This window comes from Hylobates moloch, unplaced genomic scaffold (genome assembly GCF_009828535.3).
Source record: "Hylobates moloch isolate HMO894 unplaced genomic scaffold, HMol_V3 SCAFFOLD_5, whole genome shotgun sequence".
Taxonomy (NCBI): domain Eukaryota; kingdom Metazoa; phylum Chordata; class Mammalia; order Primates; family Hylobatidae; genus Hylobates; species Hylobates moloch.
The window spans coordinates 141,387,557-141,403,383 of NW_026652280.1; the positions used below are offsets into that span (position 1 = coordinate 141,387,557).

Sequence of the window (15,827 nt, forward strand, 5' to 3'; positions counted from 1 at the left end):
CTGCTGGGGCTGGGGGAAGGGTGGTATCAGTGCTTCAGGACTGTTTTTTCTACCTCTTCAGTGCCTCTTTTAGCAATACAAAGTTAAAAGCAGGTCGTGCGAGTGCTAGCCTGATTTTTGGTTCTTATGAAAGTGCTTTGCTTACATAGATAGTTGTTAAATTGATGTCCTCTTGTGAGGGGATGATCAGTGGAGGCTTCTCTTCTGCCATCTTGCTCCACCTTCTGGGCTTTTGCAAGAATCTTTATGTCCTTTGCCTATTTTGCAATGGTTATTTCCACGCAAACTAGATGATACATTCTAAAAATGCTTAAGTGGGCCCACGTAAACCATAACTGGTGGGAATATGCTGAAAATCAATGGGGGCACCACCATGAACCCCCTAATTTGGGAAACTTGACAATTTCCCCAGGATGCCTCACATACCTAAGTGAAACATAGGCACCTGATGTTTTGTTTTATTTACTTGAGACAGGATCTCTTTCTGTTGTCCAGGCTGGAGTGCAGTGGCAAAATCATAGCTCACTGCAGCTTTGAACTCCTACGCTTAAGCAAATCTACTACCTCTGCCTCCCGAGTAGCTGGGACTATAGGCATGCACCACCACACTGGGCTGATTTTAAAAAGTTTTTGTAGAGACAGAGTCTCACCATATTGTCCAGGCTGGTCTTGAACTCTTGGCCTCAAGTGATCCTCCTGCCTCAGTCTCCCAAAGTGTTGCGATTACAGACATGAGCCACTGTGTCAGTCCCATCAGATGTTACTGACCAAGTGAGGGCACCTTAGGTGTGATAGGTAACAATTCATATATTAACTCTTGGGAATTCTTTACTTCTCTATTTTCTAAATTAACACAATTAGAAGCCCTAATAGTTTCTTCTCACATACCAGTGAATGGTCTTACATACGTCCTTGTGCGCAAGGACCCCACTTTGGAGACCACTGCAGCAGGGGATAAAAACAACTTTCAGGCCCCTTGTCAAGTAGGGTAAGGATCACATAAGCCAAAGGCAATAGCAGCCTGGGCTGGTTAGCTTATTTGCTGACAAAGTATCATCACTGAAACTGGTGTATGCATTTTCCTGGGGCAAAGGTCAAGAGCCTTTTTCTGTTCTCATAGGGGTTTATAACCCCAATGAGGTTAAGAATCACTGATATCTTGTTTTGCTTCAAAACTTCAGGCTTCCATAGACTCTTAGTAATTGTTTTGATAAAGCTGAAATTGCCCTTGATCATATGATAGCCTTAAACTTAGCCAATGTCACAGTCCTGATTATTTGTGGAGAGAGTAGGTTTTCTTAATGCCAACCTCATAGTCCTGATTATCTGTGGAGACAGTAGGTTTTCTTAATACCTGCCGGTAGCTTTGTTGTGCCTTCCTCCTGTTTTCTTACCACAGTACCAGTCTCAGCCTTCTTTTCTTTCATTTTCTATTCCAGCATCTCTGGCTTTTATTTAGCCCACTGTATGGGTGGCTTTCTATTCTATTCCAGATCTTACTTTTATGCCTTCAAATACTATGCTTTTTTCTTTGATATTTTGTTCTTTAGTGGTGCCATTATTAAGCTTATAAAAATCCAGATCATGCATTTCCTATGGTTTAATGAAATGTAAATAATTCATAAGAGCTGTGATTGCTCTTATTTATTTCATGCAATTTCAATTGCATGACAGCCCTGTGGCTGATGGGTCTGTGTAATTTAGATCTTCATTGATTTCTGTTCCTTAAGTGGTTTTACGGTACAGTTACTTTCATTCTCCTGATACCACAAGTTAGCAGCTCTATGCTTTTCTTAAACTGTTGGTGATTTTCATTTGTGATGGAAGTTGCAGTATTTCTCCCGTCTGCTGACTTAATTTTTTTGTTTGTTTGTTTTTGTTGTTGTTGTGTTTTTGTCCCCCAGGTTGGAGTCCAGTGGCACATTCTCTGCCCACTGCAACCTCTGCCTCCTGGGTTCCAAGTGATTCTTGTGCCTCAGCCTCCCGAGTAGCTGGGGTTACAGGTTTGTGCTACCATGCCCAGCTAATTTTGTATTTTTGGTAAAGACGGGGTTTCACCATGTTAGCCAGGCTGGTCTTGAACTCCTGTCCTCAAGTGATCTGCCTGCCCTGGCCTCCGAAAGTGCTGGAATTACAGGCATGAGCCACCACGCCTGGCTTCTGCTGACCTAATTCTTGGTTCTGAAGCTGTGGTTGTAATTTAAGCCTCCTGTAAAACACCCAGCCAGCTGTTCAGCATCGCAAGGTATATAGGGTAAATACATGTTAAATAAAAGAGTGTTTTATTCCTATGATATTGTGTTGTCTCTCTCTTTCTCTGTTTTAAATTGTTTTCTCTCTTCACTTTGCACCATTTTTATACCATTTTATTTTTGTTATAGCAATAAAATACCGTGTGTTCGTGTGTGTGTGTGTGTGTGTGTGTGTGTGTGTGTGTGTCTGTTTAATACCCTTCATCTACCAGGACAAACCTACAAATGTGGAAGAGGGAGGCAATAAAGAGCCCTCAGAAAAGTAAAGTTTAGTAAGTTTATACATTTATATTTTCCTTGAAATATCAGAATTTTTAAATTTTTAAATTTTTAAATTTCATTCTTTTCCTCCCAAATGTACATATTATTTTAAAACTTAGGTTTATTAAAAAACAGCTATCTCATTATGCACCTTTATTATTCATTATCAACTTTTTTCCTCTACATTTCTATCATTTTATCATCAGTTGACTAATACTAGCCTGTATTTCACTAGTTGGCTCATGTACTCTTGAGGGAAATGTTTTTCCTGCTAGTTTTTTCATTTTTCATCTTTCATATTGCTAAAAGTATTACAACTGCTCTGTAAATACCCAAATGAAACAATTATGGAAGGATAGATAGTATAAATAGTGTAACACAATGAGTGATCTCACAGTCATTATCTGCTACATTGACCTTTTTCTTTTCTTTTTGCCTGAGACTTCTTAATAAAGTTTCTTAGGGCAATGCTAACATCAGTTATCATTTCTTGAACACTTAGTGGCCGCTCAGTCAAAGGAACCCAGCAGTCAGAAGAATTATTTGAAGCCTCTTGAAGCAATTGGGCTGCATCAAGCACTCTGTTCCCAGGGCACTCAGTGAATATTGCCAGTATAACTCTTAACTCATTGTATCATACTTCTATCTATTCACATTTGCTCCTGGAAGGCAGGAAAATGTCTCCAGCAGAGCATGGCTCACAAGGTATTCTTTTATTTATATTTATTTATTTATGAGACTGAGTCTTGCTCTGTCGCCCAGGCTGAAGTGCAGTGGTGCAATCTTGGCTCACTGCAACCTCTGCCTCCTGAGTTCAAGCTATTCTCGTGTCTCAGCCGCCTGAGTAGTTGGGATTGCAGGCGTGTGCCACCACACATGCCTGTAATTTTTTTTTTTTTATATATTTTTAGTAGAGATGGGGTTTCACCATCTCTACTAAAACATCATCAGATTGTCCAGGCTGAACTCAAACTCCTGGCCTCAAGTGATCCACCCACCTCGCCCTCCCAAAGTACTGGGATTACAGGCATGAGCCACCATGCCTGGCCAGTATTCTTTAAGTATTTGATTAAATGCCTTGTTTTGCACCACTGTTGCGAGAAAACAACTTCTTCGTCCTTCAGTTCAGCGTTTCTCACCCAGAGGCTGTGTGCGTGTGTGTGTTGGGGGGTGGGGGGTACTGGGGGGGTAGATTCTATGGCTTTATTCTCAAGGGCCTAAGAATTCAGTGTACACCATTTCATATACTCTTTTTATTAAATGAAAAAGCATATTTTGAGTCATCAGGAGGGATGCTTTAGCAACACTGATCCACTACAGTGATAGCAGTTAACACTAAATTCAGTATTGCTGAAACGTGCCCACAGGGGCTTCTTATAGGCATGTTCTCAGGAGATCTGAAAGTTCATGTTTGAGGATGTTGCTCTCAGGCACAGTTAAGATGCACCTTTTTCTTGGAAATGCCTCCCTCAACGCGCCCAGTCACGTGCCCCCGTAGCACTTACCACATCGTCTATTATGACTCTTATGGGCTTTCCCACCAGCTCTCTCACCCCTCTCTCCAGAGTCAGAACTCTGCTTCTGTAATATTTACTTATTTTACAGCATTCACGGAACTCTTTAATAATTACGCATTGACAAGTCTGTCTCTCCTACTGGACACTAAGCATGTGCAGTTCAGGGTTATTCAGCCTTGTGTACCCAGCACAGTGCTTGCTCCGTGGACTAAGTACTCATTAAGTTGGTCAAGTTGAGTCAAGAGGTGACTGTGTCAGGCTCAGGACAAACACATGTTTAAGGCTTTCACATTCTTTTGAAATGAGACTCATTGTGGTGATTGCTTTTTCATTTCTTTTTGTTTGTTTGTTTTGTTTTGTTTTGTTGTTGTTGTTTTTGAGGCAGAGTCTTACTCTGTCGTCCAGGCTGGAGTGCAGTGGTGCCATATCGGCTTACTGCAACCTCTGCCTCCCGGGTTCAAACAATTATCTTGTCTCAGCCTCTGAAGTAGCTGGGATTACAGGCGTGTGCCACCACACCTGGCTAATTTTTGTATTTTTAGTAGAAATGGGGTTTCACTGTGTTGGTCAGGCTGGTCTCAAACTCCTGACCTCAGGTGATCCACCCGCCTCTGCCTCCCAAAGTGCTGGGATTATAGGCGTGAGCCACCATGCCCAGCCACCTCTGGAACTTATGACTGTCCAACTTCAAGTTAGGGTTCCCATGACTCCCTCTTTGGGTTTGAATAATTTGCCAGGGAGGCTCACAGAACTCAGGGAAACACATTTACTGGTTTATTGTAAAGGATGTTACAAGGGATACAGTGAAGAATACATATGGTAAGCTATGGGGAAGGAGTGTAGAGCTTCTGTGCCCTCCCCGGGTACAACACCCTCCAGGAACTGCCATGTGTTCCGGAAGCTCTCCCAACCCTGTCCTCTTGAGCCTTTTATGGAGACTTTATTGGATAGGTATGACTGACAACCATGTAGAAATGTGACTGACAAAAAGGGTATGATCAAACACTGATAGACTGAGTGAGGGAAACCCAGCAAGGCCTGTCTGTTCAGATCCTTCTGGCCTCTCTGTGCAGCCTTCCTTCTTCCAGGGTTTGGGGTAGGACCCCTTCTGAAATGGGAGTCTTGTGACCTACAATCAGACAGGGTAGGTCAGAGAATTTTTTTATGGCTGGCTCCTACACAGCAAGGTGGGGAAGATGCCTGTCTTTGGGACAAAAAGGAGCAGGTTAAAGGAGATCAGGAGAAGGTCAGAGAGATTCTGTTTTCTGAGGCCTGCTCCTGAGGCCTTAAGGTGCCTCAACATTATAACAAAAGCTATGGGAGTTATGAGCTAGGAGCTGCAGACAAGAACCAACATGTATATATGTCATAATATCACAGATGGTAAACATGGTTACTTTCTAATGTGTCTAATTTCCAGTATACTTAGTCCTGTTTCTGTTTTTAGTCTGTTTCATGTCACTTGGTGTGCTTAGTTATATTTAACTACCTGCTTGTCATTGTGTTTTATAAGTTATTTGTTAGAGTGCCAAGTCTTAGGATGAACCTAAGACACAGAGTTCTGTGGGTGTTTCCTGGGATATGAAGAACAGTTCCAGTCTGGGTCCTCCAGAACCAAGCAGGCCCACAGTTTGAAGTTCCCTGGCTCACCCAGGTGTAAGGCTCAAAGGTTTATGAGCCTTATTTCATCATGGCCTGGTTTATGGGCATTCGTTATCAGGATGGGTCTATTTTTAAATTTCCTTTTTCTTTTCTTTGATTTGGAACCACTCTGGCCTTCTCCGTAGTCCTATAAATTTGAAGACAGGCAGTTTTGATGCCTTTGGGCCCGAATCTTGGCTCTCTTGTTCCCCTTTCCTGAGGCCACAAAACGGAAGCTGAGTGTACTTGAATGGTGGCAATTGGCTGTTACTCATGTAGGTATCCCCCAAGATTGACCCAGGGGTTCTTGCTCTCCTTAACTCTTCAGTGTTTTAAAGGTACTTCTTCACCCTCCTCAAGAAGTATGTATTGTATCTAGGATTTTTCTTTTCCTTCCTTCTCTCCCTCCCTCTCTCCCTCTCTCCCCTCTTCCTTCCTTCCCTCCCTCTCTCCCTTCTTCCTTCCCTCCCTCCACTACTTTCTCTCTCCTCCCTCCCTCTCTCCTTTTTCTCCTTCCTTCCCTCCCTCCCTCTCTCCTTCCCTTCTTCCTTCCCTTCTCTTCTCTCCCTCTTTCCTTGCTTTCTCTCTTTCTTTCCTCTTTTCCTTCCTTTCCAGCAGGATAGTTCTGAATAATCTAACCCACTAATCCTAGAAACAGGAGATTTAAAAATCCATTTAGAAATAGTAAATTATTAACAACTGACAATAAGCCTTAAAATAGGCATCCCCTTTTAGGATTCTTTTAGATTTGTCAGTCAAGGCAGATAACATAGAACATCAGTCAGTATAAAAATATGTCACTTACATATTTCCAGTAAACAGATCCTTAAAAAATGACCCACAATTATAAAACCTTTCCAAGAAATGAGTAACTTGAATGATTAGCCTAACTTACTAGAATTTATTCTTTACACTTACCATCAAGAGACTTCCTAAGGCAAGAAGTCAAACTCAAACTGGCTTAAGCCACAAAGGGTATTTGTTGACTCAAATGGAAAGACTTGGGATGGATTACTTCAGGAATAGCTGGATCCAGGAATTCAAATATTGTCATTAGGCATAGTGTCTGTCTGCCTGATCTTCAGTCTCTGACAAGCTCTCCTTTGGTGGTGAGATGGATTTTAGGAACTCCGGACTCACAGTCTATGCTTGAATTCAATGATCTCCAAACTTTGTTGATTATGTACCCAACAGTAAAAGTTGAGCATAATAGTCCCAATGTGTATATATTTCTTTATATATGATATGCTACTAGATACTACTTTTATGTGTTATATAATGTATATTCTTTGTTATGGTGTACATATGCTGTAAGTTATATTGCTGTGTTGTATGTATATTCTATGTTATACTAATTATGGAGTTCAATTTTTCGTTTTTAATATAAATAATAAAATAGAAATACTAATATTTTGTATACTCCCAATGGATTGTTTTCTACACCCCACTTTGGGGACTACAATAACAGTCCTGTGAACCATGTCTCATTGGTTCTTTTTGGCCTACCTTGAGTCATGTGCCCATTCCTGAGTCCAGAGTCCTTGAAATAGTAAAAGCAAAATTTTATTAATATGAAGTGACAAATATCTGACTAGGCTTAAATAGAGAGATGCTATTTATCTTTCTGATGCTATTTATATTCTGGAATCATATAGTCATTGATATTTTATCCAAACAAGGAGTCATAGTCCTTCTCTAAGTACAGAGTTACAGAACAAAGATTCTCTTCTTCCATAACAATCTAATTCCATTCGTTTATACTAAGTTTCTGTAATGTTGTACCTGGAGTATCATGAAAATGTCCTGTCTGGTTTTTGTTCATATATTCACTCACATACAATTCATATACACACACTCACACAAACATAAACATACATACTTTCTCTAGTGACAGATGAATGCTCTATGTTAAGATGTAGGAATTGATGAGTCTTATAAGTAAAATCCAATTTTTATCATTCTTGAGGTTGGCCGTTTTGTTTTTTTAATTTTGTTTTTAATTTTAATTTTTTTGAGAGGGAGTCTCGCTCTGTCACCCAGGCCGGAGTACAGTGGCGTCACCTTGGCCCACTGCAACCTCCACCTCCTGGGTTCAAGCAATTCTCCTGTCTCAGCCTCCCGAGTAACTGAGATTATAGGTGCCCGCCACCACACCCAGCTAATTTTTGTATTTTAGTAGAGATGGGGTTTTTCACCATGTTGGTCAGGCTGGTCTCGAACTCCTGACCTCAAATGATCTGCCCGCCTCAGTCTCCCAAAGTGCTGGGATTACAGGTGTGAGCCACCACGCCTGGCCGAGATTGGCCATTTTGAACAAGATGGGTGGCTGTGTGGAAAGGTAGGAGGTAGAAGGTCTAGAATAATTTTTCATGTAGTTTTAGAAATGGAAGAAACTCTCTGCCATAACTAGAGTTGCTTTTTTATTCTGTGTTCATAAAGAGGCTTTTCAGTATATGACATGCCATATGTACCAGCTCAAGTTTAGGGAAAGCAAGTTATTTCAAAAGGAACTGAGGGAGAGGCTTTCCTGATATTTAAAATTAATCTTCTGTGGCAGAAATGCAATGGCACATCATGATTCTGAGATGAAAGAAGAATGTCTAAGGGAAGACCTGAAGTTTTACTTCATGAGCCCTTGTGAAAAATACCGAGCCAGACGCCAGATTCCGTGGAAACTGGGTTTGCAGATTTTGAAGATAGTAATGGTCACCACACAGGTAACTTATATTATTATTTCATTTGGTTTTTCCCTTACCCCAAGACAAAACTACAAAACTCTTTTCATGTGTTCTGTACTTGACTTTTGTTCTGAAAAGCCCACACTCAAGTTCATAAAACTAAAATTATATTGACTCTGGAGAGCAGAGGGTAGGTTGAAGTTCTGTTTAGAAGACAACCTTGTCTTAGTAAGAGATCCTGAGGTCCTCTCTGTACAGATTCTATAAATGCTGAATAAATGTAGATCTGTGGTGAGGGGTTTCTATATCTGAGTGACACACATTTGTGTTCTGGAACTCTCTATTAAGCACAGCTTATTCAAATATACTTTCAAAATCTGCATTTTTTTTGTCTTCAGACTTATAGAATCCTAAGTTTTCCTTTTATCATACCAATGTGCTCTACCTAAGTAAATACTGATCCCAGGTGCTATTGGGATTATACAAAAGCTACATTTAGACCTTTCGTTCAAGTTCATATTGTTGAGCTCTTTATTACTGGTATCAAAACAGCCATCAGAGTTTTCCTGTAGTTTTGGGGCCTGTATTGCTGAACCAGTATTGGGGAGGCTTCTCTGTAGGTCAGGCGTCCCTAATCCCTGGGCCACGGACCTGTTAGGAACCAGGCTGCACAGCAGGAGGTGAGTGGTAGGCAAGGGAGCAAAGCTTTATCTGTTTTTTTAGCTGCTCCCCATGGCTTGCAGTACTGCCTGAGCTCCGCCTCCTGTCAGATCAGTGGTGGCATTAGATTCTCATAAGAGCGCAAACCCAATTGTTAACTGCACATGCAAAGGATCTAGGTTGGTGCTCCTTATGAGAATCTAATACCTGATGATCTGTCACTGTCTCCCACCACCCCTAGATGGGACCTTCTAGTTGCAGGAAAACAAGCTCAGGGCCCCCACTAATTCTACATTATGGTGAGTTGTATAATTGTTTCATTATATATTATAATGTGGTAATAATAGAAATAAAATGCACAACTAATGTAATGCACTTGAATCGTCCTGAAACCATTACCCAACCCCCCCTTCTGCCCCACTCCAGTCCCTGGAAAAATTGTCTTCCACAAAACCAGTCCCTGTTGCCAAGAAGGTTGGGGATCATTGCTGTAGTTAACTATATTTGAAACACATGCCCTTTTAAACTGATGGGGGATATTTGGCTCTATTGGCAAATAATCATTCTGTTATCAGTGTAGAGGTGTGTAAAGATGTTATTTCTGGAACATAAAAATAAATACTTAAAATACTTTTATGTAGTTTTAGAAATTGGAGAAGGTCCCTGCCATAACTAGAGTTGCTTCTTTATTCTGTGTTCATAAAGAGGCTTTTCAGTGTATGACATGCCATATGTACCAGCTCAAGTTTAGGGAAAGCAAGTTACTTCAAAAGAAACAACAAGGTTGAGATGCAAAGACATTGTTAAACGTGTATGCTTATTGTTAGCTTATTTTCATTCTTGGTTTTGAAGTTTTGGTCTTGGCAACCAATAAAATAGGTACATTGATACATTGTTAGTATTACTTGGAAGGAGAAGAAATAATGTCCCCTTTTGTCAGTTGGTTAATTTTAATTGTTTCTCAATTTCTTTTCTTGCTAAACCAACTTCCTTCAATTATTTGATCTATTAACATTACTAAAATTCTAATTTACCCAGGCATAAAATATCATTGCCATCTGTATTAGTGTGTCCTCCCATTGCTGTGAAGAACTACCTGAGACTGGGTAATTTATGAAGAAAAGAGGTTTAATTGACTTAGTTCTGCAGGCTGTACAAGAAGCATGGCTGGGGAGGCCTCAGGAAACTTACAATCATGGGGGAAGGTGAGGAGGAAGCAGGCACATCTTTGTAAGGCAGAGCATGAGAGAGAGCAAAGGGGAAGGTGATACACACTTTTAAACAACCAGATCTCATGAGAACTCACTCACTATCATGAGAACAGCAAGGGGGATGTCTACCCCCATGATCTAGTCACCTCTCACCAGGAGGCCCCTCCTGCAACATTGGGGATTACAATTCGACTTGAGATTTGGGCAGGGACACAAATATAAACCATATCACCATCTTGGATTTACCTTCTTTTTCCTGATACCTACTAAATCTTATTGATTCTTCCTTCAAAACTGCATCTATTTATGTTTTCCCATACTCGCTATCTTCTGTCTAGCACAGACTCTTTAGTTAATGAAAAATAAATGTGAAGCATCTCATATTGTGGGCCTTCTGTTGGGAATACAACTGTGACTGTGTTACCAGTGCTGCTGACAGCTAACAGTTAGCTTAGTGTTTGCCATGTCCTAGGCACAATATATGTTTTATGTACGTCAACTCATTTCATCCTCGTCGCAACCCTGTGAGGTAGGTTCAATTATAATCCCCTTTTAATGGATGAAGAAACTGGAGCAAAGGGAGTTAAGTAATTTGCTTACAATCCTTCAGTTAGTAAGTGACAGAGCTGGGATTTGTGCCTGGGCAGTCTGGCTCTGGAGTCTGTACTCTTCTCAGACTGTTTCTATTCTAGATATAGGTCCTGTCCTCAGAGTTTGCAGTGTTGGAATATAGATAAGTTAATTAGGCTGCTTCTAGCCTTGTCTTATGCCTACCTTTCTTATCCATATACATTCGATGCTAATATCAGCTTAATTTTTCATAGAATAGACTTTATTGTGTCACTCTCCTGTTCAGAAACTCCTATAAAACCCTACTTCCCAAGAAGAAAATTTCACCTCTCTAGCCAGGAATTCAAAGAGTTCCAGTCTCCTTCAACTTGTCTTTCCAACAAGTTTTCATCTACTGTTTCCTACCCAAATCCCAGCCAGACAGTGATTCTCTTCCACATCCTGTTTGTTCCTCCAAGTCCAGGGTGATTCTTTTTCTCCCTTACCTTTCAGGTACTATTTGAAGTCCCATCTCCCCCACTGGGCCTTGCCTGACCATCCAGCACATGGTTTTCTTTAGTACTTCTTCCTGTCTACATGACTACTTTTTTTATTATATTTCAAGATGGGGGTCTCTCTGTGTCACCCAGGCTGGAGTGCAGTGGCACAATCATAGCTTACTGCAACCTTGAACTCCTGGGCTCAAGAGATCTTCCCACCTCAGCCTCTTAAACAGCTGACTAAAGGCACATACCACTGCACCTGGCTTTTTATTTTATTTTTGTAGAGTTGGGGTCTTGCTTTGTTGCCCAGACTTGATTTGAACTTGTGGCTTCAAACAGTCCTCTCGCCTTGGCCTCCCAAAGGGCTGGGGTTACAGGCACGAGCCACTGTGCCCAGCCTACTAATTTTGCTTGAAATAACAAAATATTTCTGGGAACTATAGTTTACTTTTCATGTGGGCATACCCTGTTTCCCTTAATAAAATTGGGAAGGATTAAACTTTCGTTTTCATATAGGATCATTCTAACAAATTTTGCTATTTGGGTGATATCTAATTGGAGCAGATTTCTTGATTACCTTTCCTTGCATAATATCTCACTTTTCCCTCCCTCTCTTTTTCTGTCTTTTTGTGTTCCATCCTCAAGTCTAATGGGATGGGTATGAGGACTGATGAGAAAGAAAATTTTTTTTTACATTCCTGCTCTGAATTCTGCAGTAATTTATAATCTTGAGGGAGGTGTCTACATTCTTTTGCTAGTTCTACTCTTTCTCTCCCATATCCTTTGTACATAATTAGAGCAGTATCTTGTTTTTACCTGGTACAGAATATTTTATCCTACATTGATGTCATAATGAGGTCTTAAATTCACCATCTTTGCCAGACTACACTTATAAGTAATTATTTTTCTGTCTTGTATCATACTCTCAGTGAATCTTGTCTAATTAGTGGGACTAGGATGCATTTTGCTGTCAATGCCTTTAAAAAACCCCAGTCATTTGGCCAATACCATCTTCCCTTACTCTTACTCTGCAGGGAGTGTTTGGTTCTGTCATAACAAGAAAGGGACTTCGCAGTTTCCTCTCAACCTTCCCCAATGCTGGGCCATACATTTTTATCTTGGCTTGTTCTATGAATAGAATGGAGGAAATTTCTTGCTCCTAATGCCAGATACGGGAGGTTCCAAGCAGAGATTACAACGGAGTCCTCTCATCCCCAAAGCTGAGTTTTGATGAGCTTCGAGTTTAAGGTTGTGGCTTCAAATATCAGCAAACTATATACCACTTTCATGGTCGATTTGTTCATTCCCTAGTTCACATTTTTTTTGTATTTCTTTAGCTTCACTATTAATGTGGGAGGAATGGGTCTAATATACCTGCCTCTAGAGTTAAATTGGCAGCATTTCAGTTTAAGAGGTTGTGGGGCCAAGAGGTTGAGAGAACAAACAGACTCTAGAATCAAACAGACCTGGGTCCAGATTCTTACTCTAACATTTTCTGGATATTCCAACCTGGATAAATTACTTGACTTCAGATTGCATATGTATCAAGTGGGATTATATTCATCAGCTGATTCAGTGTTTGACATTGTGATGGGCATTATTTCATTTCCTGAGTATATAATAGCAGGGAAAAAGGGAAAACATTCCTGTCCTTGCAGAGCCCAGTGTAATAGCTCCCACACAGGGTGTTGAGAATTAAATGAAAAATAATCATTACGAATTTTAGCACAATGCCTGGTTCTCAACAGATAAGAGTTGTTATTCAATACTATGCAGTGTTGTTCTTTTCCACATTGTATCCCAGCTTGGCTTAGAGTAAGCACTCAGCAAACTTTGATTGAAGAACTTCATTCATGTGTGCTGTGTGTACCAGTTTTTTCATGGGTGTCAGTAGTTTTAATAAAACTTTGAAGCAATCATGTATGTGTTGCTTCCCTGGTTTACATTTTAGCTTTCAAGAGCAACATGACCTTTTCTGCCTTCTCCTACAGGCACCATTGACAGACATCACATGCTTAGAAGAAATTACAACCTTCTGTTGCTTAATTTTCAGCACAAGCTGGATGATGTGGGACTTCTTATCTGATGTTTTCCTTAGAACAGCTGAGTTTTAACAGTTGCACAATCCTTTGACATGGCATTTGAGGAATGTGACATGATGAGACTCAAATGCTGAACAGTAGCATCTGTGTACATTCTCAAGTGATAGTTGCCTTTCCTAATTTTGAAAAGCTAGCACTTAAATTCGTTATAAGAAGCATCCCAAAGAACTTTTTCAGCAGAAGGAAGTTGTTTTTATAGCATAACACAGATGACTTTGGAATTAGACTTGGCTTCCATTCTGGTGACTTGGGCAATTTAACGAGGCTAAATCTCAGGTTGCACATATGTAAAATGGAATAACAGTGGTAACATTTTCATAGACTGCTTGGAGTAAATGAGGCACTGCATGTAAAGCAGTTAGCACAGTACCTGGCCTATAATAATTGCTGAAAATGGTGACTATTTTTCCTAATTGTTTAGTATTTTTTTAAATGACAAAATATAAAAGCTAAAAAATGTAAACCATGAAAAAAACCTTATGCCTGTATGTTGTTTGCATATGCAAATTAATATTAGCTATTTTACTCTATTTTTTTAGAGACAGGTCTTGCTATATTGCCAAGGCTAGCCTTGAACTCCTGGACTTAAGCGATCCTCCACCTCGGCCTCCCAAGCAGCTGGGACTACAGCCACAGGCCACCTCACCCAGCTAAATTAACATTAGTTTTATCTGAATTGTTCAGAATTGTATCTTGTATATTATTGGTCAGATGTATCATATTGAACCATGGAATGACAACAAATAACAGAACTGTCAGGGTCATCTAGTTACACTTGCTAATTTTACATAGGAGGAAAACAGTCCCAAAATTTGGTGGCTTAGTTGAGTGAGGACTTGGAGCAAACTTTCTAGTCTCACTGTTTTATAAGGCAGCTGAAGAAATCACTTAGGGTGGTGGGGAAAGGTGTGTGAGACAGGGCTTATAGAGATTTGACTACCATCACTGCTTGTGTGTGTATGTGAGAGAGACAGGACGCAAGTGAGAGAGTGTGAATGTGCGTGTGAGAGTGCATGTGTGATGGGGTATGTGTGTAGCTATGTGTGTAGTTTCCTAGGTTTTTTGTAAACTTTTGGTGCTGACTAATTTCCTCCATTTATTGGGTTCCAAGAAGAAAACTTTCACTTCTGGTGAAGAGAGCCCTTGGGTGCCTAAATTCTGCCAGAATACAGTGAAAGGGAGAATAAGTGGGCATTTTTTCAGGAGTAGGTGGATGCTTGGTGACAATGAATGGGTTTGACATCATACAAGTAAAGCATGCTCTGTTATTCTTTCATGTGCTTTGATACTGTAGAATTTGGTGAGGGAAACTCTCAGGTGTAAATTTTATACAGAATTCTTGCAGAGCTGAATTAATTGAATTCTTTTGACAACTATTACCTCCTAGCTGGAGTAAGTATTTATGTAGGCTACTTTTCAAAAAACACTTTTAAAAGCCATATGTAAAACATAGTTGTGATTTTAAAAAATACTACAATTTCTAAATCTTAATACAATGAGTTACTGCTTTACTAAGTAATCAATTTTGAAAACAATTAACTTGAAATCCAAATATAAGAAAAATGGATTGAGACTTAGCTGATTTGGATTCTTTCTTTCTTAATTAAAGGCCAGTAGAGTCAGTAGTCATTGGGAGCAGTAATCTCTTCTAATTTTATGCTACTTTGAATTGCTGGTGTAGCTTGATGAGGTTATTCTTCTGTGGGACTTGTATTTTCACATTGATGCTATTAGTATAAACCAAAAAAATTGATATTATTTTCTGATGTTTATAGGTAATGGTTGATAATAGTGAGAAGACATTTGCCTCCCCTGATAAATGGTACAATTCATGTATTTCTATTTTATTTTATTTTTTAGCTTGTTCGTTTTGGTTTAAGTAACCAGCTGGTGGTTGCTTTCAAAGAAGATAACACTGTTGCTTTTAAGCACTTGTTTTTGAAAGGATATTCTGGTACAGATGAAGATGACTACAGCTGCAGTGTATATACTCAAGAGGATGCCTATGAGAGCATCTTTTTTGCTATTAATCAGGCAAGTGTTTTGTTGTGAATGACCTATACTTTAACAATGTATTGATACTTGGCCTTGTCTTAGCAAACAAACAAAAATTATACACATGTTAAAATATTCTAATGTAAGTTCTGCAGTCTGCCAAAAAAATGTTTATTGCTATTTCTGAAGCACATTTCTACACAAAAGAGTTTGCCTATTTTGACTTTTAAAAAAATATGTATCTTTTTAATTTATCACTTCATACCTACTGCTTTTGGAAAATTACCCCAGATCAAATAGCAAGAGTAGATTTTTAATCTCAGAAGGCTTGATGAAAGCTTAATGTAAAATAAAAGATTCCAGCCTGGCATGGTGACTCATGCCTGTAATCTAAGCACTCTGGGAGGCTAAAGTGGGTTCATCCTTTGAGTCCAGTCTGGGCAACATTGTGAAACCCC

The 15,827-nt window shown here is 39.8% G+C and overlaps 1 protein-coding gene across 4 annotated transcripts in view; it reads left to right on the forward strand.

The window, feature by feature from the left end:
* MCOLN2 (mucolipin TRP cation channel 2) overlaps window positions 1-15,827 on the forward strand; it is a 75,573-nt gene that overhangs the window by 22,852 nt on the left and 36,894 nt on the right. For 3 of the 4 annotated variants that reach the window (XM_032155479.2, XM_032155478.2, XM_032155477.2), the window contains exons 2-3: window positions 8,229-8,388; window positions 15,235-15,408. In XM_032155479.2, coding sequence (XP_032011370.2) covers window positions 8,236-8,388; window positions 15,235-15,408 — 327 coding nt within the window. In that variant the 5' untranslated portion in view covers window positions 8,229-8,235. Of the gene's footprint in view, window positions 1-1,904; window positions 2,004-8,228; window positions 8,389-15,234; window positions 15,409-15,827 lie in introns of all 4 variants that reach the window. The other variant, XM_032155480.2, reaches the window with a different exon arrangement.